The 22,272-nt window shown below is 42.5% G+C and overlaps 2 protein-coding genes across 2 annotated transcripts in view; one reads left to right on the forward strand and one right to left on the reverse strand.

Annotated features, from left to right (window-relative positions):
• The window catches only part of LOC139285043 (calpain small subunit 1-like), a 7,236-nt gene extending 6,101 nt beyond the window's left edge, over positions 1–1,135 (reverse strand). Inside the window, exons 1-2 of the mRNA XM_070905472.1 lie at positions 1,033–1,135; positions 27–81 (exon numbers count right to left, since the gene is read on the reverse strand). Coding sequence (XP_070761573.1) covers positions 27–73 — 47 coding nt within the window. The 5' untranslated portion in view covers positions 74–81; positions 1,033–1,135. The remainder of the gene's footprint in view (positions 1–26; positions 82–1,032) is intronic.
• Positions 1,136–2,939: 1,804 nt separating this feature from the next.
• LOC139285147 (transmembrane protein 87A) lies at positions 2,940–15,331 on the forward strand. The gene is made up of 21 exons (XM_070905632.1): positions 2,940–3,085; positions 4,423–4,495; positions 4,750–4,838; positions 5,211–5,330; positions 5,440–5,496; positions 5,875–5,934; positions 6,400–6,447; positions 6,615–6,750; positions 7,534–7,595; positions 7,703–7,886; positions 7,985–8,084; positions 8,234–8,327; positions 9,861–9,929; positions 10,272–10,380; positions 10,471–10,529; positions 10,829–10,932; positions 11,048–11,121; positions 11,618–11,679; positions 11,856–11,908; positions 12,016–12,046; positions 14,628–15,331. The coding sequence occupies exons 1-21, from the start codon at positions 2,948–2,950 to the stop codon at positions 14,667–14,669; spliced, it is 1,764 nt and encodes a 587-aa protein (XP_070761733.1). The 5' UTR covers positions 2,940–2,947; the 3' UTR covers positions 14,670–15,331.
• The last annotated feature ends 6,941 nt before the right edge of the window (positions 15,332–22,272 follow it).

Consider the following 22,272-nt stretch of genomic DNA (forward strand, 5'->3'; position numbering starts at 1 on the left):
TCCATCAAAAGAAGAAAAACACTCACCTCACGACATGAATGAGGCCTTTGACAAAAGTATTTACCATGAACATGTTGCCGTCTGCGTGACACAGAAAGAGATGAACAATAATGAGATTCGAGGAACATTTCCAGCCATAAAAGTCATAACTTTTAATTCAAATACCTCAAATCCATCCACAGCTCTGCACAACAAACATGATCAACATAACACGAATCGATAACAGGTCTGATTAATTAACTGTGGCGCTGATCAATTCATAACTTTTTAGATGAGAAGGGAAGTTTTCTTTCTAGGACTGTTTGTCAAACTGCGGCTGCGTACTTTACTGAAGTATACATTTATGGTACTTGTACTTTAAGTATACATTTTATGCTACTTTATATTTCTACTTCATCACATTTCAGACAGGAAGTCTGCAGTCACTTTTATAAGATATGATGCATTCTTATACATCAAACCACAACTATCGATTAGTCTGCTGATCACTTTCTCCCTTAATCAATGAATGGTTTGATCTGTAAAACATCAGAGATCAGCTGAAACACTGTTCCAGATGTGACGTGACCAAAACAAGCAGCAGATTCTCACATTTGACAAGACTTTGAAAGGAATAATGACAACTTTTACTTTGAAAACTTCAGTATTATAAGTACAGGATTTTTGTAATGAAGTACTTTTACTGTAAAGCATCTAAATACTTGGTCCTCTCCCGTCTGACAGTATGAGGAAGCAGTCAGTCTGTGTCACACAGGGGACACACCGACAGCCACACTTCACTGCCGTCAGTGGAACTTATTTCTCCACTGTGATATTCTTTGTTGTACTTTTCCACCACTGGAGACAAGACTGAACAATATGCAAACACACCATCACAGAAAGTGTCAGGTTCCGGCACACACACACACACACACACACACACAGTGTACAAAAACACACAGTTCAGACTAACAGTTCACTAAACACACCTCAGACCCGCATTTACACTAGAAACGTTCAAACATGAGCGACGGCAGGTTTAGTTTTACTTACTGAGACTTCTGCTGAGGACAGAGAGAGAGAGAGAGGGAGAGAGAGGCAGAGGCAGACTGACGGACAGGGAGAGAGAGAGGCAGCTATTCAGGCAGGAGGGCACTCCCACTCCACAGTCCAGAAAACCAGTTGGGCAAAACGATCCAAGTTCCTTTTCAATGCATCATCAACCCCGCCCAACCCGCAAACACACACACACGCACACACACACACACACACACACACACACACACACACACACGCACACACACACCCTCCGGGTCCTAACGTCCTCTAGTTTCCTGGGTGGAAACGAACAAACTTTATGGTGCATTCAGGGTTCAGCGGGAAATTCTAACGTCAATTCTGATGGCCCGACTCAGATAGTAATCTTTAACTAAATCTTCTTTTTAAATACTATTTTGGCAGTTTAGTATTTGACGTAAATAGTTGCATCAGTACCGACATGGTGTGCATCTATCTACATTAAATTTATTGTAACAGTATTAAACAATAGAGGCATCATCGTAGCTTTTATATGGAATATCAAAAGAAGAAAGACAAGACCCGTGAAGATTAAAAAATATGTATATAAAACCCCGATCACAGACTACATTTCAAATTCACAAATTCACATATTACTTTCATTATCAATTAATCTGCCAATTATTTTGTCAAGTAAATCTTCTGTTATATTTTTATTATCCATATAATTGTCATGTTATTGTTATTATTATTATGTCTTTTGCCAATAAAATCAAATTATTGAAACGCACAAACAAAATATTAAATAACAAGCAAAATAGAAAAAAAATACAAAATAAAAATCGTAATAAAGGTGAATTTAAAGATGTCTATTGATGGAGATGATTTTCTGTTATCGTGTAATTTTAACCCACTGAGCAGACAAGTCTATTCATCTTTAATGTTACCGTTTAAAGTCTTATTTTGAAACTTATGCCCGGATATGAAAAGTTGGTACGTATAGGATTGTTTCTGCCTTGATGCTGGTGGCGCTGTCATTTAGAAATATGACTCTTAGCTGATCTCCAGTGGTCACAGTGAGGTACTGCAACACTGTAGTAAATCAGTTAGTAATTAATATCAATATCACCATCAAACATCAATCTGGTTTTAGTATAATTATTACAAATAACATCAGTTACATTAGTATTGGTAAAAGTTATATATATTATAGTTGTTTTATTAACAGTTCTCTTGTCTGGACATCAAGTATTATTATTATTAGTAGCAGCAGTAGTAGTAGTAATAGTAGCAGTAGTACTAGTAGTGGTGGTAGTAACAGTTAGATACATGAGTGCTCTCGTGTGGTCACAGTGGGGAACTGCACCATCACATGAAGCGAAGCCGTGGCTAACGCAGTGCTTTTTTTTATTAGCATAATCATTCTCTATATCATATCTAAGATGCATACATGATTTTTAACGTGACTTTTACAAACAACGCTAGTGTTTTCTGCTCTGGAGATCATGTCTGCTGGTGAAGTTGACTTTTGACTTGATTACATGACGGTTCACTGCCCTCCAGCGGTCACAGTGAGGAACTGCACCAACAGTTGTCAAGGTAGACATGATAGCATAGTACCACTTCTGGTTAACATTTTCAAAATAAATCTAAGTGCCCAAATGAAGAATGAAGAAAGAATGAACAGACTTTAAATGATAATGTTAATTGTTCTCTGGTATTTATAGTTACAGACAACAGCTTCACATTCTTCAGAAGGAATAATACAGATATGTGTTGTATTTTTTTAAACCAAAAAACAACAGCTTAACAATTTATGTTTAAACTTCCCACGGCCCTGAAAGCATCATTCCTGTCCTGGTAACGTCAGACGGAAACAGGAAGTGTCCAGCGTGTTGTGAGTTGTCGTGGATGCTTTGCTGCTGCTGGTTTCTTCCTCCTCCTGGCTCAAATGGCTAGCTCTGCGGGTCCGGGTCGGACCGGGCCGGGACTCTGGTCCTCGGTTTTGCTCCTGCTGGTGCTGACGGGGCTGAGCAGGCCGGTCAGTGCCGTGTCTGAACCCGGGAAATGGATCCTGAACGTCGACAGTGTGAGTTTCCTGTTTGTAGCAGCGACCTGCCGCTGGATGTTGTGTCAGTGTCGGAGTGTTTCTGCATGAGCGGATGGTTTCATGTGTTGAACAGGTTCGAGATGAAGCCGAAGGAGCTCCGCTGTGGGTTTCATGTGGTTCACGCAGACCTGAAATAACGTTACTGCGGACCTGAGATCGCGCTGCGTCAGAAACATGTAAACAATGTTAGCTAGTTAGCTTCTCACAAGTGACAGCCAGCTCAGTCTTAAGTCTAACAAGTTAACACAACAAGTGACTGTGTGTCGTAATATCTGATCTGCTGTTCAACCCTTTAACATGAACTCAGGGGGTCGAGGGTCTAAGGACAGAGCAAAGCCCCCTGAGGCACATTTGTGATTTGTGATGTTGGGCTAATTATTAATAAACTTGACTTCTGTAATAGTGAGACTGGTGGCCCGGAACTGTTCAAACACAATGTGACTCAGCAGATTATTTATGGTCACAACACCAGATTCATTAATCAGTAAATCAACAAGAATCGTATCCCCTCAAACTGAAGCTCTGATGAGACCGAAACACTCTGAAGCTCTTTGTTTCTTCTTTCCAACAAGTTCCTCCGTCTCACAGTGGAGCAGGAGGCTCTGCTCCTCCTCCTCGTCTGCTCCTCCTCCTCGTCTGCTCCTCCTCTGTTTGTCATTGCGTTCACGAGTAAACAAGAAGTCACCAAGTTCCAGTCAGTCTCAGAGGACAGACGCTCTGCTGTGGGACACGTACAGTGTGTGCACCAAACTCCATTCACTGACGTTGACGTTAAAGAGGGCGACCTCAGATGAGATGGATGTTTTCTGAAGAAGACGAGGGTGATGGCAGCCTTCGATATCAGCTGTAACTGTTCCTGTTCCTCATTCTTTAAGTACTTCAGATCTCAAACGTGAAGCTGAAGCTTTCTGTTGGTATAAATGAGTTTCTGTACTTTAAACTGTAAACTGTAGTTTAAACATTTTGTCACTGAAACAAAAGTAGAATCATTTCATCAGCACTCGACTGCAGCTTTGACGGCACGTTGGTGTTGTTGAACGCACACAAATGAGTCATTGTTTTATCTCTTGAGACGTACGAGGAGATAATCCTGATTTAGTTTAGAATACGGACAGATTGAGGATAATCAAACAGGCGTCCATTAAAAAGCATTATGAAGCGATGTCTTCCTGAGGTGTCAACATCTCCCTCGTCTTTAAACTGCTTTATTTTGTGTGTTATTATAACTTGACTTCATAACAGTGTGAGGCGTCATGATGCATTTTAAGCGTTCAAACACTGATGTCTGATCAGTTGTTTGTGTTTGTTTGTTCCAGGAAACTCTGAAGAAGCAGTCCTTCTTCTACTTCACTAAAACTCTGTTCAACAGCAGCGTCATCCATCTCAAGCGTAAGTGGATGACGACGAGTCCTTCTTCTTCTTCTTCTTGGTGTCTTTTAAAGGCGCAGTCTGACAGTTACGTGGGACGTGGTTAGCATAGCTTAGCACAAAGACTGGAAGTAAAGGGGAAACCGCGAGTGTAGCTCTTTCAAAAACACAAATACAAAAACAAAAACAAAATGAATGAAATGTTGTTCATTTGCTGTGTGTGTGTGTGTGTGTGTGTGTGTGTGTGTGTGTGTGTGTGTGTGTGTGGTCAACAGAGACATGTAACTCCTCGTCTCCCGTCCAGTTGAATGTGTCCTGGTATCTGAGGAATTCACACTGCTACGATGAAGTCTTCAGCCTGGACGTGAGTTCTCTACTCAGTTTCTTTCTTGAGGTTTTCAGATCCTAGACCCGACCCAGAGACTCAGGTCCAGATTTGGAGCTCTGCTTTGGTCTATAGTTAGATTGTGCCTTAAACAGGGTTTACTGACCCACGTCGGCCATCTTTATATACAGTCTGCGGTGGAGACGCGTCGGCCATCTTTATATACAGTCTGTGATTGTGATCATCGAACTCTACTTCCCGTCTTTTGTTTGTCTGTCTCTCTGTCTCTCTGTCTGTTTGTCTGTTTGTCTCTCTGTCTGTTTGTCTCTCTGTCTGTTTGTCTCTCTGTCTGTTTGTCCCTCTGTCTGTTTGTCTCTCTGTCTCTCTGTCTGTTTGTCTCTTTGTCTCCAGGCGGCTCGAGCAGGAAGTTACTTTAAGTCGACGGAGGTCAGACGAGGAGGAGGAAATGGATACTATGTTTTTCACAAATATCAAACCTTCATCTGCCAGCCACACACTGACCCCAACACGGTGAAGCACACACACACACACACACACACACACACACACACACACAGTGTATGTACTGACACACAGTAATAAAGTGTATTTTAAAGTGTGTGTTTGTCTTGTGACACAGTTCGGCCTGGACGTCTTTAAGATGAAGACCAGGCTGACAGAGCTGCCGCAGCAACAGGTGAGGGACACTTCCTGCGTCTGTCTGTCTGTCTACCTGTATGTCTGTCTGTCTCTCTACCTGTCTCTCCCTGCAGAAGAAGAACCTCTGCGTATGCTGTATTTCTGTTTGTATCACAGTAGAACAGAATAACCACAGTCTCATTATTTGAATAAATAACACTAAATCTACCTGTCTGTCTCTCTACCTGTCTCTCTACCTGTCTCTCTACCTGTCTCTGTCTCTCTCTCTCGACTCCAAACATGGAGCTTTAGTAAAAACAGAGACTAGAAGAAAGTGTGATTCTTTATGAGAACCAGCATGTTGCAGTTGTAGTTCCCTGTCGTTTTATTTAGTGTCACTGTGTTCAAAATGTAGTTTCTCCTGTTTGTTTTTCAGCCAATCACAGAAAAGACTTCAGGCAGGAGGAGGAGAGGAGTGGAGCCTCCCAGACCGAAGGTGTGTTAAGAAAAGTCTAGTAGAACCTGATGGAACCAATACACTGACAGTTAGTAGAACATACAGTAGAAGGTGGGTGCTGCCTGCTGTCAAACTGTTACATAACAGAACATGAAGGAGAACCAACGTGAGAGGCTCCGGTAGAACATTCATTTAACAGATATATCAGCTCTATAAAGAGCAAACATCATGATGTGTAGAACATACAATACGACAGAACATGTTCTAGAACGTACATGTGACTAACGCTTTGTCAGGATGTGAACAGACATATTTAAATATTCATTTCGTGTAATAATGGAACGCGATCATTTTGAATAAGTTCCTATTGTTCCCGTCCCTCGGGAGAACGTGCAGAATTCAAGGTTCTCTGATAGTCCTCGACAGTTCAGAACCTAATTTGTGGTTTTGGAAGTTCTTTGTTTTTTTGCGATGGTAGATGTTTTGCTGCTCTCTGTGTCTCAGGCTGCTGCAGCTCAGGAGGAAGGCGCCTCAGCAGAAACCCCTAAAGAGGTGAGTCCGCCGGTCCAGTTGGATCAGTTAAACCTGCTTCTTACCGCTGCTCCTCCTGCTCCTCCTCCTGCTCCTCCTGCTCCTCCTGCTCCTCCTGTCTGACTTTTAAAACCAAAATAAACAAGCGCAACACGTTCATCTTCATGTTCCTGTGTCTTGTTGCTCAGACGCCGACTCATCCTCACTTCGATGCGGTGGCTGAGAGCTGGGAGGACGGACCCTACATGTTCATCCTGAGTATCAGAGAAATCAGGGACCGAGCCCCCGACCCTGCCAACCCCCCCTCACCCTGGAGTCTACAGCGTCAGTCACACACACACACACATTACCTGTTAACCATTAACCTCTCATGACCTGATGCTACTCCTCAGACTCAGACTGCAGATTGTACAGATGTTGCTGTGATGTGTTTTTGCACCCAAACAAAATACTTTTAAAATAATATTTTATGCCACTTTTACCTCGACATAGATCTGGACAGTGCACAAATGAGTCGTGCAGTTTTAATACGTGCGTGTTATTTGTGTGCGCTTTGCCGTTCATTCGTGGTGCTCTGGCTTACAGCACTCTGTGTTCAAGTGTTTGAAGCAGGGTTTGCGAGTCTTGTAAGCGTTTGGAAAATGTTTTCAAGGTGAGGAACATGCTGGCACTCTTTGTGTTTCATTTACACAATCACTCTTGTAAACCAAAAATCTTTTAATATTTGAAATCAAATCAGCCCGTCGCCATATTTGTTTGTTGTCTCACACCAGACGTGGACCTGGATTGACTGAAATGAAAAGGGGGTGTTTTTCCGTCCCACTCCTCTCTGCGTCTGGTGTGAACCGGGCGTCATGAGGAGTGACAGTGCTTCTGTTTAAGGGGGCACGATAGGGCAGTTACCTACAGCAAACAAACAAAAAGGATTTACATACTGTAGCTGCAGCCAGGATCAGGTCCGATCAGGTCCGATCAGGTCCGATCAGGTTCCTCTCAGAGGGGTGACCGAGCCAGCTGTGGTCGTCTTCCAAGTCTCCAAGTTTCGAGTTTGAACGTAGAAAACGACGAGTGACGAGTCGACCTGATGGTGTCTGTTTGTGTTTGCAGTGCAGATCAGCATGAAGGGTCCTCATGACTACATATCAGCCTCTGAATGGCCTCTGATGGTGGTAAGCACACACACACACACACACACACACACACTGTTTACAATCTGTTTATATTTGACAAGTTGTCCCAAAGTCAACATCGTCCCTTTCTTTCTTCCCGTCTCCAGTTCTACATGGTCATGTGCATCGTGTACGTGCTGCTGGCCGTGTTGTGGTTGGTTCTGTCGGCGTGTTACTGGAGGGATCTGCTCAGGATCCAGTTCTGGATCGGAGGAGTCATCTTCCTGGGCATGCTGGAGAAAGCCGTTTACTACGCCGAGTTCCAGAGCATCAGATACGACGGCCTGTCAGGTAGGTGAAGACGCAGAGGAGATGTTTCCGGACTGAGGGGAACGTTTGACGTAGCGGAGCTTCGGTCAGTGATGAGTTGTGATGATGTCCTCCTGCAGTCCACGGGGCGGTGGTGTTTGCTGAGGTGCTCTCTGCGGTGAAGAGGACTCTGGCCAGGGTGTTGGTGATCATCGCCAGTCTGGGATACGGCATCGTCAAGTAAGTCTTCTTCCTCTCACAGCTCTCTTTGTAGTTTGAACATTATGAGGCTGTCATGTCTCGTGTTTTAAAAAATGAATCCACTTCTAACTAACTGAACGAGGACAACTGATGACTCCTGTCTGTCTGTCCACCTGTCTGTCCACCAGGCCCAGACTCGGTGCGTTGCTCCACAGAGTGGTCGGAGTCGGTCTGCTGTACTTGATCTTCTCCATCGTCGAGGGAATCCTACGAGTCAACGCTGTGAGTGTGTGTTACTCATGTTGTGGGGACAAAACAAAAAGTCCCCATAATGTAAATCATTACATTTAAGGGTGAAGACTTGGTTTTAGGGTTAGGGTAAGTCTCCAGGAAATGAATGTAAGTCAATAGAGCGCTGCAGGAATGAGAGTTTTCATTTTGACCCTTCAGGTCCCCTCGTCTCGAAGTCAGTGGGTTCCTTGTATGAACTTTTGGTTCGATGCCTGAAATAAGGTCTGTGGTGAACACAAGCTGCAGAGAGTTCAACGTGAATTTTGAAGCTTTTATGCGTCGTAAAAAAGGCAGTTGCTAACAAGCGGCTAAATGAGACTACAGAGGTTGTCGGGGACATTAACGTCTTCACTCCGAACACGGAAAGTCATCTACTCACTAGTCCGCCTTTACAGCCTCGTTGTGTTTATACTGTATATCTGTCTGTCTATATATCTATATCTACCTGTCTATATATCTATATCTACCTGTCTATATATCTATGTCTATCTGTCTATACTCTCTTCAGAGTGAAGCTCAGTGGTGACGTTGAAGTAATGCGACCGTGGTGTAGTTGGTTTACAGACTAACGTTAGCTTTGTACTTCTGCTGATTCCATTTACGCTTAGTGAAGATTATCTTGCTGAAGAAAACGTTTAAGTGTCATACATTTTTGTTTACACAGACAATAATCCAAAATCCCATGGAAACATCCCATTGACTTTGTGTCGAGGGAACTAGGGCGATGCTAACTTCAGGGTTGGCCTAAAAAAATCATCCCTGCAGGACTCTATGTAATGTCCCCCTGTAGTGATGGAAACATGACTGTGTGTGTGTGTGTCTAACCTGTTTCTCTCTGTAGGATCGAGGCGACAACACCAGCAGTAGACTTTTATGTGACATAGTGTTGGCCTTCACTGACTCCTGTGTTGTCTGGTGGATATCCTTTTATCATGTGTACACACACACACACACACACACACACACACACCAGCTTCACCAGCTTACATTTTTCTGTTAATTCTGCTGTCATTCATTGTTAAAAGCTTAAAATGTCAAACTTGAAATGCTTTGAGAAGTCCTTTAAGTACAAAACTAAATACTTTACTGCAGATTGAAACAAATGACCAAACAAAGTTCAGAAGATAAAACATAATTCAGTAAACAGCTCTGCATTCGCTGTGTGTCACTTTAACTTTATTGGAGTATTCTGAGCACAAAGTTTGGGCCTCAAACATCACCAGGACACGGGGACACTGAGAGGAAGTCACCACACACGGACATTCAAAGCAGCTGCAGCAGCTTCAGTGTTTGAATGATGGGTAAACCCCCCCTGTAGCTGCTCGCTGACCGGAGTGTGTTGCTGCATGTCTGTTCTTCCTTCTTTGGACTTTCTCTTTCCCTTTTACTTTCCTCTGTTTGCCTCTCCACACCTCTTCATCTTCCTCCTCGTCCTCCTTTCTTGCCTTCTCTCCGTACTTCTTCTCCTTTGTCTTTTTATCCGTTTTTACCCTTTCTTCTTCTGTCATTCTTTTCTTTCTCTAGGCTGAAGATGATGTAGTTCTCCTGGCTGCTATTCCTCTGGCTGTGCTCGACTCTACCCTCTGCTGGTGGATATCCGCTACTGCACCTCCCCTTTTTAATACTACTGAAAGTTTGTTTTTCTCTCTCTCTCTCTCACTTTTCATGTTTTTTCTATTTTTCTGCTTTGTCTGTCTAGTCAGTGCCCAGCAAAAACCCTGCACACTCAATGCTAATATCGTGTAATTAACCAAAGTTGAACTATGAACACTTTTGATATATGTTTGGCTGTATTTTCACATGTTTATATTAATTCATGAATCAGTAAAAACTGATCAGATGAAGCGATCTTACACTGGAGATGAAAACCAAAGGTTTTTCCAGCTGCTAGTGTTTGTTTTACCTGCCGCTGAAGTTCCTTGACTGCGTCGTCACATCTTTGTGAGTCTGGCTCAGACGATGAAGCTGCTGAGGCTGAGGAGGAACGTGGTGAAGCTCTCTCTCTACAGACACTTCACCAACACGCTCATCTTCGCCGTCATAGGTACGAAAAGTACTCCGTTTGTGTTTTAATATTTGCTGAAAGCCGTTTCACGTCTTTGATTCTCGTCTGTGTTTGTGTGCTGCGTTTCAGCGTCGATCATCTTCATCATTTGGACCACCAAGACCTTCAAGATGTCTAAATGTCAGTCTGTAAGTACTTGAGATTTTGGATTAAATCGACATGATTTCGTGTAAAGTGTGAACACAGCAGTTGTATCGGGGGGGTAAATGATGATTTCAGGAGAAAGTCAAGTGTTCATTTTGTAAACTTCCCATAATACTTGTACAAAAAGGGCTTTTTGTTGGGACATTTTGGTGTAAATAGACGGTTCAGTTGTGTAATACATGTTTGAACCAGATGTGTTGTTGGATGGAGACATTCAGTCCGGCAGAGAAACACATCTGTTTCATCTTCGTCTTTCATTCATAACGTCTCTCTGTGTCTGTAGGACTGGAGGGAGCTGTGGATAGATGACGCGTTCTGGCGCTTCTTGTTCTCCATCATCCTATTGGTCATCATGTTCCTATGGCGACCGTCAGCCAATAACCAGAGGTGGGGGGGGTGTCAGGCCTGTTTTTTTTTTTTTTTTACAATTTTTCTCTTTTTAACTGTAAAGTAAAGCTAGTTTCTGTGTGTGTGTGTGTGTGTGTGTGTGTGTGTGTGTCAGGTATGCCTTCAGTCCTCTGTTGGATGAAGAGAGTGAGGAAGAGGAGAAGGAGCCCATGATGAACGAGGCTTTCGGTCAGAAACCTTCCTCCTTTCCTCCTCTCATTCCTCTCTTTCTACTTCCCTACTTCCTTGTTGCCTCCTCCCTTCCTGTGTTATTTTGTCTCACCTCTACACCATCGTCAGCACCCTCTTAGTGAGTTAGTGAGTTAGTGAGTTAGTGAGTTAGTTGGTCAGTCAGTCAGGGAAACGACTCAACATCACTGTAAATGTGCCAAAGGGTTCTTTTTCAACAGGTGCCAGTTGTTGAATTATTGATTAAACATAAAAACGTTGCTCCTTTCGTTGACTGTGAGACAGAAGTTTACCTGCAACGGATTCAGTTGTTTCTGCACGTGTGATGATCATAATGATGAATTGAGACTAAAAGATCTTCTATTCTGTCAACAGAAGAATAGAACATAAAGTTTGTGTGTAGTTGAACCATCTTCAGTAAACGATCACAGAAGTTATAAAACCTCCGTATTTGATCATCTCTGCATCTTTATGTTTTACTCCTGTGTGTCTCCAGAGGGGATGAAGATGAGGGGCATGAAAAATGAGACCAATGGTTCGGCCAAAGCCAACAAAGTGGTGAGTGTTTCCAGCTTCCAGACCAACACCGGGACATGTTCACACGTCTGTGCTTTTTACAAAGCTCCAAAAGGACTTTTCATGTCATTTTGTTGTCACATGAGTCTTTAAACATGTGGAATATTGTTTATTTGGTCAGTCAAACGTCTTCAGTAACGCTTGACTTGTTTTTCCAGGACGAGGATCTGAAATGGGTAGAAGAGAACATCCCTTCATCTATGGCAGATGTGTAAGTCACCTTCAGCACATTGGAGCTGATAATTACATAAAGACATGATTATAAGTTAATATTATTCAAAGTTGTTGCTGAAAGTCTTTTATTTTTCCTTCTCACAGCGCTCTGCCCCCCCTGCTGGACTCTGATGAGGTAACTACTGTTTTCACTTCATTATTAAACTATAATGTGATTTTCTACAGACAATAAGAAACGATCCTCGTTCAAACTGAGGTCAAATGGAAATATACAGCAACCAAAAACAGGCCGAGCAGAACATGGCCGCCACTGAAAAACAAGTTGTATGCAGAATATAAAGTATGAAATGTGTGTAAATCTTAAAGCAACATTATATTTACAGACGAACACACGTTTTTTATTCACTTAGACCTTTTTCCAGTTGTTATTTAATGTCAGGTGGAGACAGGTGTTACTTTCCCGTAAACTTCAAGAAAACTTCTTCAGCTGCTACAAAAATTTGACATCAAGTACAACATTTAAATGTTTTCAAACAAAGAGGAAGAGAAAACGATAAACAACATGTAAAAGCAAATTTATGCCGTAAATATTTGGCACTTAAACACAGATGGGGATTTTTTTTAGTACTAAAAACTTTAAAATAATTTTTTGTTTTACTGAGTCAAACTATTAGAAAATGTCGTCACTCAATATTCATATATGTGTGCAGGAGACACACACACACACACACACACACTCTCACACTCACATTCAAACACACATCTGCAGTTCTGACTGTGAGCAGCAGAGGGTGGCAAACTATCTGCAGAGAGCATTTGTTGCCATGGTTACATCACACTGTTTATCCTCCTCTCTGTTGTCATGGCGAGCAGAACAATGTGACGGTGACCAGCTTGTGTGTGTGTGTGTGTGTGTGTGTGTGTGTTAGTGCTGCTGCAGCCATTAATGATAATCTTAAACACAAAAATACACAAAATATAAGATGCTGTTATGTGATCCAAATGTTCCACCAGTCAGAATCTGTTTTGTGAGACACTGTGTGTTTAAAACCTGTCTGTTATTTTGTTCATCTCTTCTGTTAAATGTTCATCTGAACCATCTTTCGTACCATTTTCCAAATTATTTACTCTTTGATCTCTGAGCTGAACCTGTTTAAGTGATCCAGCAATCAACTAAGTACCTCTTATATAAAATCAATTTCTTATGTAAGCTGCTGTATGAACGCTGAGAGATATTAAAATCCATAGAAAATGTGAAGTACTTGCACGCTGGCTCTGCTGTGGAGAGTGAAGGAGTGAATGAAGGATGGAGGGAAAGAGTCAAAGAGGTTTTGATCACATTAAAATGCAGCTTCCTTCAGATATTTTAGTTGTACTAGTCATTGAATGTTGAAGCACACTTATTTGTTTCTTTTGTGTTTTAAACTGCAGACTGACATGAAATGTCATGAATCTCTCTTATTAGAGGGTGAAATTAAGGGGAAATATCCGTGTCCTTATGGCAGATTATGTAATGCACTCTTGTTATTTAAGAGGTAAATTAGGGAGAAATCTGACCCTAACCTGCCCATTATCCCCATTATCCCCATTATCTCCATTATGACATATTATGTAATTCATCACAATTAAGGAGGGAATTAGGGGAAGGGAAATTGCTTTACTGTGCCACCAACCCAGTGCTCAGTGTTTTCTGTCATGTCCCCCTCCATGTACTTTATGTGTTATTTTGCCTTCTGAATACATTTTATTAACCAGGATTTGATAGACCTGCTAGCACCAAAACACCAAAAACCAAGAAGCAGCTTTCCCACAGACCGGACTTCTTGTTAAAACTGGACAAATTGGCTTCTTCATGTCAGCTGTAATCTCTTCTGTCACTCTTTTGTTTGCGGTTTACATCCAGAATGTCTCCAACAAAAGGAATCATCTTAACAATGTCAGCCTCCTCACTGAGGGGGGAGTGATTCAGAAAGTCTGAAGTACTGAAATACTCCATGAAATAGTCTGCAGCTGATTAAAGGTGGAGGGAAAGATGATGAAATGCACAACAGCGGTAAACAGTCCTCTTTTCCAGTCAAGCCAGGTCTCCTCGCTTTGAGCATAGACTGGGAAAACATCAACATGGCATCCTCGAGGTCGCCTCATAGACTGGCATCACCAGACAAATTCGCAAATGCAGATTAGTCTGGAACCTCTCAGCTCATTTTCCATTTCCAAGGAGTGTTATCAACGGGCGCAGCAACCCGCCCCATATTAGATCAACGGTTGTGAGTGGCCCGACCTGAATCAGGATGGAAATCTGTATACGGCTTGTCAGTTGGTTGAATAGCTTCAGAGGCCTCTTCCCCCCCAGAGGCGGACCTCAGAGGGTTTCTCTCTCTAGCTCTGTTTTTGTGCAACACTATGAATGTCTTCCAGGAGAGGCTGTCTGGTGCCGTTGTTCCCACATTTAAACAATATCACGTCTCATAACGAGACCTAACCCTATGACAGCCGACACGCTTTCATCAAGTCAGAAGAACTCAAGAAAGCAGTGTCACCATGATAACTTTACTTGAGCTGTTTCAACATGGCAGTGACCCCGTGCACAAGGCAAGGTGGAGGCTGTTACAGCAGAGGAAGGTCAGGCGGCTGCATCACTGATTAAATGATCAGGAAAGACTGCCGGGCTAAAAGTTTCCAATCAGCATTTCTCAGCTGCTGTAACCAAAACCTTCTTCAGTGTTCAGATGGTGTGTTTTCTGTTCTGTCTGCAGGAAACCTTGACGACTAAGTTTGAGATGTCCAAGATGGAGTGAAGCCGAAGAGGAAGAGCGGACGAATGGAGGGAACGGGGGGAGTGTTTGACAATCAGAAAACAAACAGTCTGGTAAACGGACGGACGAGTAACACAGATTAATATCGTGTACAAGGTGGAGTAAAAGAGGAGGGTGGCTTATTAAATGCACATGTGAGGAGGGATGGAGGAACTGATGGATGAAAGAGGGAGCCGGCGTGTCGGTATGTGATTTAATCCCTGAATTTATGAGCTTTGTAAGCCTTGATTGTACATACACTGGGAGTAAAATCGATCACAGCGGCACACAGATCCTTTTTATTTTTATTGCCTGTTTGTATTTATATTTCTATATATATACAGTATATTTTGACAAATTTGACGTTAATGAGGCTCTCTGCTACAGAGCGGCTTGTTTGCCTTGTCACCGTTTACATGCAGAAATGTGATTTTCGAATATTGTGTCACCTTCATTTAGCTTTCACTGCAGCCACAACGAGAGCGCTCCATGTCGCTGCTGTCGGGGGTTTGTTTTGTCTTTTTTTTTTTCAAAGTAGTGAAGTTGTTGAAGATTTCTCATTCTTACTTTTTGGAGTTGTGAGGTTTTGTCATTGAAGGCAGTTTTGGATTCATATTGTTCCAGCTTTGGTTCCAGTGTAATTAGAACCATTAAAACTGCTCCCATTCGGATAACTTCACACAGACTGTGTATATTTCAACTGAGAGAAAATTGTTTTATTTTATTGTTTTACTTTTTCTTCGTGTCTGCTTAAAGGAATTTGGGCGAGTTTTTGCACCAGAGGGGGCAGATTGAAGTCAGTTAAAATGTACGTCTTTGATTCACTCAAATACTCCCCTGGTATCTTTTATTAGCATTTCACGTCACTTTCCATCCTTACTGTTAAACTGTTAGCAGAGCGTCGACATACGCAGAGGTACCACTGTAGCCCAAAACAAGCTCAAGGGCCCCGACGTGTCGCTGGACTCCATCAGGCTGCTGTTGAGTGTCTGATGACTCAGGCAGCTTGTAAGAAAACACTCTCTGTTTGGTGAATCAGGGATTTTTACCAATTTAGAGAAGTTTTTATGTATTTTTCACCTTTTGCCTTTTGACTATTTTTTCTTTTTAGTCCTGCTAGCTCTAGGGATGGCGATGTGGGTTGCTCAGTCCAGCACTTTGGTCCAGACTGATTGGATTGCCGTATCATTTAGTACAGACATTCATGTTCCCCCGAGGATGAACCCCACTGACTTTGGTCATCCTCCGACTTTTCATCTGGCATTTATGAAATGTCTCAACAACTACTGGATGGCTTGTCATGCAGACTTCTACGTATATTCATGTCACCACTCATGTGCTGTCTTTTCTTTTAACTGGAAACTCAAACCAGCAGAGCATTCCCGACTGTTCCAGTATCTGTCATGCGCAGAAAGAAAACTTCTCTCCATTGTCTTTTTATTTGCTTGATCTCACATAAACATGGCCACTTACAGTATCTGCTCACACACACACACACACACACACACACACACACACACACACACACACACACACACACACATTACTCCAGTCTCAGCCTCGTGTGTGGAGGGTTTTCTATGACAGCAGCTATTATTGCTCTGAGTGGCCTGTACAGCCAGCTGTGTGTGTGTGTGTGTGTGTGTGTGTGTGTGTGTGTGTGTGTGTGTGTGTGTGTGTGTGTGTGTGTGTGTGTGTGTGTGTGTGTGTGTGTGTGTGTGTGTGTGTGTGTGTGTGTGTGTGTGTGTGTGTTCCAGCCTGTGAAGTGTTGACAGCGACTTCTCTGATTGGACTAAACGCTCCATACATCATCCCGTCAGCCTGCAGCGGCTCGCTGGCAGCAGGAACATCACGTACAATGTTTTTTTGGCTGTTTTCTGTTTGAGAATGAAATCATGGATGGCATTATAAAGTTTTTTTTCCTCACAATCCTAATCTTTAATACCGAATATCTGCAGACTCTGGTTCAGTATTTATGTTTTTCTTACGCAACGCAGCTGCACTCATAAAGTGGAGCTACATCAGAATTGGTAAAACAAATTCAGTTTACATAAGACGTGTTTGACAGCGAGTATTGTTTCATTTGAACTCCGATGAGTACAGAGCCGAGACAACTGAAAAATGTGTCACTGTCTTTGAACAGACTGAAGTCATTGAAGTGTCAATGTGAGAATTACACCAACATATCTGCCACAGTGTGGAGGCACAGAACAGTGTTTATAGGGCTGTTAGATTTAGAAAAGGAAAGCAATGAAACTGGTTTTAAGAGTTAAACATGTTCATTATGAATTGTTTCTGGTCTGACAGGAGTCGCTTACCGTAATTACACTCATTTAAAAGCCTTTGTAATCACTTTTGCTGTTAATCAGTGTGGATTTTCTATGTGGCGGAGATGAAACTCCTCAGTTTGATGTCTCCACAGTAAAGTGGTTCCAGTTTTGTCTCTGCGTTCGGTATCACACAGCAGCTTCTGTTTGTTGTTGATTCTGTAAAGTCCTGTGCTGTTTGGTTTGTAAATAAATCAAAAGTTAATAATAAAAACTTGGAGAGTAAATTATTAGCTTTATGTTTCTGGTCTGATGTTTGTTTGTTTTTTCCTTTTGGGAATTTGTGACAAACCCGAACAGGTCTGGAGCCTTAAAACCAGATCTGGTGCGTCACAGTCTCTCCAGACTAAGACGTGCTACAGAAACATCAGGTTTCAAAGATCTGAATTCTGGCTGTGTGGGATCTTTTCTCACCATCGGTGGCGTCACGAAGCGTCCTTCTCTGGACTCGGTGGGGTCGTTCACACACTTCTATGCTTGTGACGTACAAACGATCTCTTGCGCTCAGTTTGGAACACGTCGGCCAGCAGGAGTTAAATCAACCAGTCAACTCGCAGGTCCAAAGCCTGCTTTGCTCCTCATATCTGTATGAATCCTTTACTGAACAGAGAGGATCCTCTACAGCTGGGCCGAGCAGTCCTTACCGCGGGACATCAACATCTACTGTCGTCAGTCTGATGATCTGTAAACTTCAGGGGGGGGCGTCTGCTTTGTGGAGTCCTCTTTATGTTGTTCTGGTATTTTGACACCTAGAGCTTGTTTCTTACTCTCCGTGTGTCTGCGGGGGTCCACTTTGGTCCGTGTGACGTCAACGTAGTCATCCACCTGCATGGACTGGTCTGCGTGGACCCCGATGTGGACGTGGTCTGCGTGCAGCCCAACATTTGTGGCCATGCGGACTGTGCATGCTGTAGATAACAACAGGGCTCCTGCTGTGGTTTGGATTCGACCTCATGTCTAATTTCCCCTCTGGGATCAATAAAGTATTTCTGGATAAAAGTTTTGGCCAAATGAATATGTGTTTAAATCATCCGTATGTTGTGCCTCCTATCCACCTAAATCTTGTGCAGTATAGTGAATGTTGCAGCCACTAGCAGCGGTTTTAGACGTGATATGCCCACTTTCGATAATACTGAACTAATATTAGCCCACACATGCAGCACCAGCTGGTGTTAATTCTGTTCTCTATCTCAATCCTAACATCATCTCTGTGCTTGAAATGTCTTTAAACTTGACCCCAAATCCTCCATCTGCAGACTCTAATTTGATCTAATGATAGCAGCTGTAGCCTAAATGTCAGTCTCAGTCACTTAGCCGCCGTCAGTACTAACTCCTCGCACATTTAAACCTGCTAAAGTGTTTTAATCTAACCATTCAGACTGAAGCCTGGTGTGTCAGCCCAGCGCATGTAGGTGTGCGCTCTATATTTAGCAGCTGGTGTCTTTACGTTATAATCCTGACATGTAATCCATCTGTTCCGCCTCTTCCCATGTCTTTGACCTTAACTGTAACCTAATTAAAGACAAATCTGAAGACGACTGTAATACTTCAGACATTATCATTATCCCGACATATTCTCCATCTGCTATTCAAAGCTGTTTCCACTTCAGTGAGGAGGCTCTGTGCTCATTTACACTCCGACGCTTCGTCAGAACTGACATGATTATTACCCCACTTTGTCCATTAAAACGTCTATAAACCACAAAGCATCATGTGAGGGTTGTTTCAGAGTGTGTGTGTGTGTGCATGCAGCTACTGTACTCTGGCATTACGGCTGTAATAACATAATCCCAGAGATTTGGCCTGACAGCAAGACAGTATGCTGCCGATTTCAACTGACAGTAGGGAATTATCGTCACCACGCACTTTACAGATGGCTAGACATGTGTTATTATTGCTGCTGGGAGTCTCAACATGTGGCCCGCCGACCCTCTGAGGGACGCTGACGGTGGCAGTTTAAGGAAGAGTGACGTATCGCGTGGTTAGGACAATGTTGGGACATTTGTGTTCCATTGAACCTTTTTAAATATTAGTTTTATGTACATTTTTACATATTAGAACGTTTTTTTAATGAAACGAGGCACATCTTTACATGCTTGATGGCATTGTTCATTCATTGCACTTTGCTAACTAAATACTACCTGCACTGTCTTTGTACTTGTTTTGTCTTTTTGACCAGAAGGACAAGGTGAGAGAGCAAGATAGAACATTCATCAATTCTCCTGTTTTGCTCTAATTAACATTACATATAACTTTTAACATATAACAATATATACATAACAATTTCAGTTCTGCCTGTATCCCCTCAGCACACTCTCGCCTCCTCAGAGGAGTTCTAATATGGTTAATGTTGCATAAACGTCAGATTAAACAACAGAATCGCTGAGTGCTGTCATAGACCTGATGGGTTCAGATCTACTGCAAATACAGATCTCGCTGTGATGGTCTGGGTGGGCACCAGAAGGCTTAATGTTCTGACAGCTGAAGGTCTGTGCTGTCCTGTCCCTCCCACAAACTGTACCTCTGTATGATCTCTCAGTCCTCACGTTGTGACTGAACCTCCAACGTTTGCCTGACGTGTCTTCCAGTTTCCTTTGTTCATTTTAAAGTGTGTGTCAGCAGCTCCCATTCACATCTGCTCACGCTGAACGAGCAGATTCAGCGTTTGGCTCGAGGACACTTTGACAAGACGCCTTCCCGCCAAGCACACGACATAATGATGCTTTAGCTCTCATAGATCTGCAAATACCAGACATCCTCAGCAGAAAGATAGTAACCAACCTTTTTTATATTTCTATTCTTACTTAAAAACCTGCCAACAAATGTCCAAACTGGTCATTTGCGATGCTTTACTGTACATGTACCTGCTCCAACACAGGAAACAGCGTAAAGATGCTGCTGGAGATGCAGTGAAACGAAGCAGTTCATTAAAGCGCTGGACAGTCTACAAATGATTCTGGCTCTTCAACACCTTCCAGAAGAGAGAAGAAGCCCACGCAGCAGCTACGAGGACATCAAGCCTCCCAAAAAAGGTAAAAATTAGAAGCTGAGATGGAAAAAAAACTCCTCTTTTGATTTGAAATGGTGAAAAATGTGAATTGAGAAGAGATATTGGAGACAGAAAGAGGTTCGCATGGGCTAAAGCCTTTTCTGGAAACCTTCTTTTCTTTTTCTCACTGATTCAGCTTCCTGCCTCCCTGTTCTTCACAGTGTTGGTGCTCTAACAGACCGGCTCGTCTTCCCACCTCGGTGCTTTTTGATGACTTCAGGAGCTTAATTTCAAACGCAAAGAATCACAGTTTCTCTATCAAAGAAGGAGACACTTCCATGTTTCCCTGAATTTGGTTGTTTTGACGGCTCAGATAACTAAAAGAGTACATGCTCATGTTGGGAATCACTGGTGTAAAATATCACTGTATGCTGCCACGTTATGATTTCCCTTCACTGGAGCAAATAGCTTTGACTAAACCAGAACCAGAACCAGACCCAGAACAAAAGCAAGGCTGTCCACATACGGCTGGCCTTACAGAGTGCACAGTTTTCTGACATTTTAAACCGGAGCTTTCTAAATGTAAATGAAATAATTTAATATCAGCTACAACAACTTACATTTCAATGAATAATAATAAAACACACAGAGTAACTGGAGGGCCAAAGGTCCCAGTGTCCTTTCAGGGTTTTATCTGAATGTGTGAAATATAAATATCCTGGCGCAGCGGTGGTGTGGGGGGGGGGGGGGCTGTGGCTGGCATATGGACGTCCCCGCCTGGCTACGCGAAACACCAGCAGCCTGCTGCCAGATGATACATACAGATCTACTTTAATACAAAGAAATCTCGTATTATTCCGCCCATTACGTAAAAGGATGAGATTATCGATACACAGATTAATGAACATCCAATGGAGTTCCAGCGTAACGCCCCGCCCCTCCACCCTCCACCCTCCACCCGCCCGTCTGCACACAACACTTCAATCATCCAGATAAAAATAGAAAACCCCACAATGACTTGCAGTTTAGTTGTTAGATTTTAGTCTTTATTGTACTATTTTTTTCTTGACAATTTGCTAGCGGACATGTGAAAACTTGGACCAACAAAACATCATCATCATCATCATCATCATTATTATTATTTTTTAATTACAGCGTATCGTCAGACTGCGGTAACAGTGAGAAGATGTGTTTTTAGAAAATAAAACAGAAAGAAAAAGAGAATCCAAACCAAACAGGAAAAAGAAAACAAAAACATTTTGACTTTAATATTTTGATGGTGGTTTTTTCTTTTTTTTTATTCATGTACACAATATAACAGTCTAAAAACATTAAACACACAGAGCTGAAGACATTGCAGTGTTGGTTGGGAAGTGGCAGTCCTCAGGGCAGTTTATATACTGTAGCAACATGGTCCTGCTGTACTGTCAAATATCTACTGGGACGGATGGGGAGGGGGGGCGAAGGGGGGTTGAGGGGGACTACAAACCAAAATGGCCGTCAATATAAAACTAACAGTCTTTTTTTTTTTCTTTTTTTGTTCTTTAAATCCACCAATCAGGAGTCGGTAGAGACAGAGCAGAGTTAAGTAGCTCGACGGGGAGGAAAATAGGACGGCGGGGTAAATAGGGGGGGGGGGGGGTGGGGGTGGAATGTCTCGATTTTCATTTTTTACATTTCTGCATTTTTCTTTTCTCTCGTAGACAATATAAAATCTCACAGACAAGCAAAGAAAAAATAAAAACACTGGATGTACATGTTTGTATGTATGCATGTGTCGGATGGAGGGATGGAGGGATGGAGGGGGCGAAAAGAAGGGCTTGAATTATTGCTTTCTGAGTGGTTATTATTTTTCACTTCTCATCTACATGAATTGCATCTTTCTCATTCTCTCAATCTCTCTCTTTCTCACCATGGTGATCTGTTTACACGTGATTACTCCGTTTATTCGGGAGGAAGGAGGAGGGATGAAGGAAGAGAGGGAGGGGGGAGGGAGGGAGGACGAGGAGGAGGAGTTAGGAGGGGCGGGGCTCAGAGCTCCTTGCTCAGCGAATCCCGGGCAGTTCTAATCCTCTTTGTGTGGCCTCACACGTTTCCCGCCTTTTTGTCTGGTAAATGATAACAGAAGAGATTGAAAAAATGTATTAAAAAATAGGTCTTGGAAAAAGAATAATTAATAATAATAATAATAATAATAATAAACAGTCATATAAAGGGTTACATGTTGTATGTGTGTTTAGTGGTTTAGTACAGATGCTGGTCTCTGTGTTGGGTTAGTTAGTTATTTTTG

The sequence above is a fragment of the Enoplosus armatus genome, chromosome 5, assembly GCF_043641665.1.
Source record: "Enoplosus armatus isolate fEnoArm2 chromosome 5, fEnoArm2.hap1, whole genome shotgun sequence".
In the NCBI taxonomy this organism is placed as follows: Eukaryota; Metazoa; Chordata; class Actinopteri; order Centrarchiformes; family Enoplosidae; genus Enoplosus; species Enoplosus armatus.

Bases quoted from the DNA above. Each gene is read 5' to 3' on its own strand.
- LOC139285147 (XM_070905632.1), top strand. From the start codon at position 2,948: ATGGCTAGCTCTGCGGGTCCGGGTCGGACCGGGCCGGGACTCTGGTCC. The intron at 6,448-6,614 runs GTGAGTCCGCCG...CTTGTTGCTCAG, and splicing joins CAGCAGAAACCCCTAAAGAG to ACGCCGACTCATCCTCACTT. The intron at 11,122-11,617 runs GTCAGAAACCTT...GTGTGTCTCCAG, and splicing joins CATGATGAACGAGGCTTTCG to AGGGGATGAAGATGAGGGGC.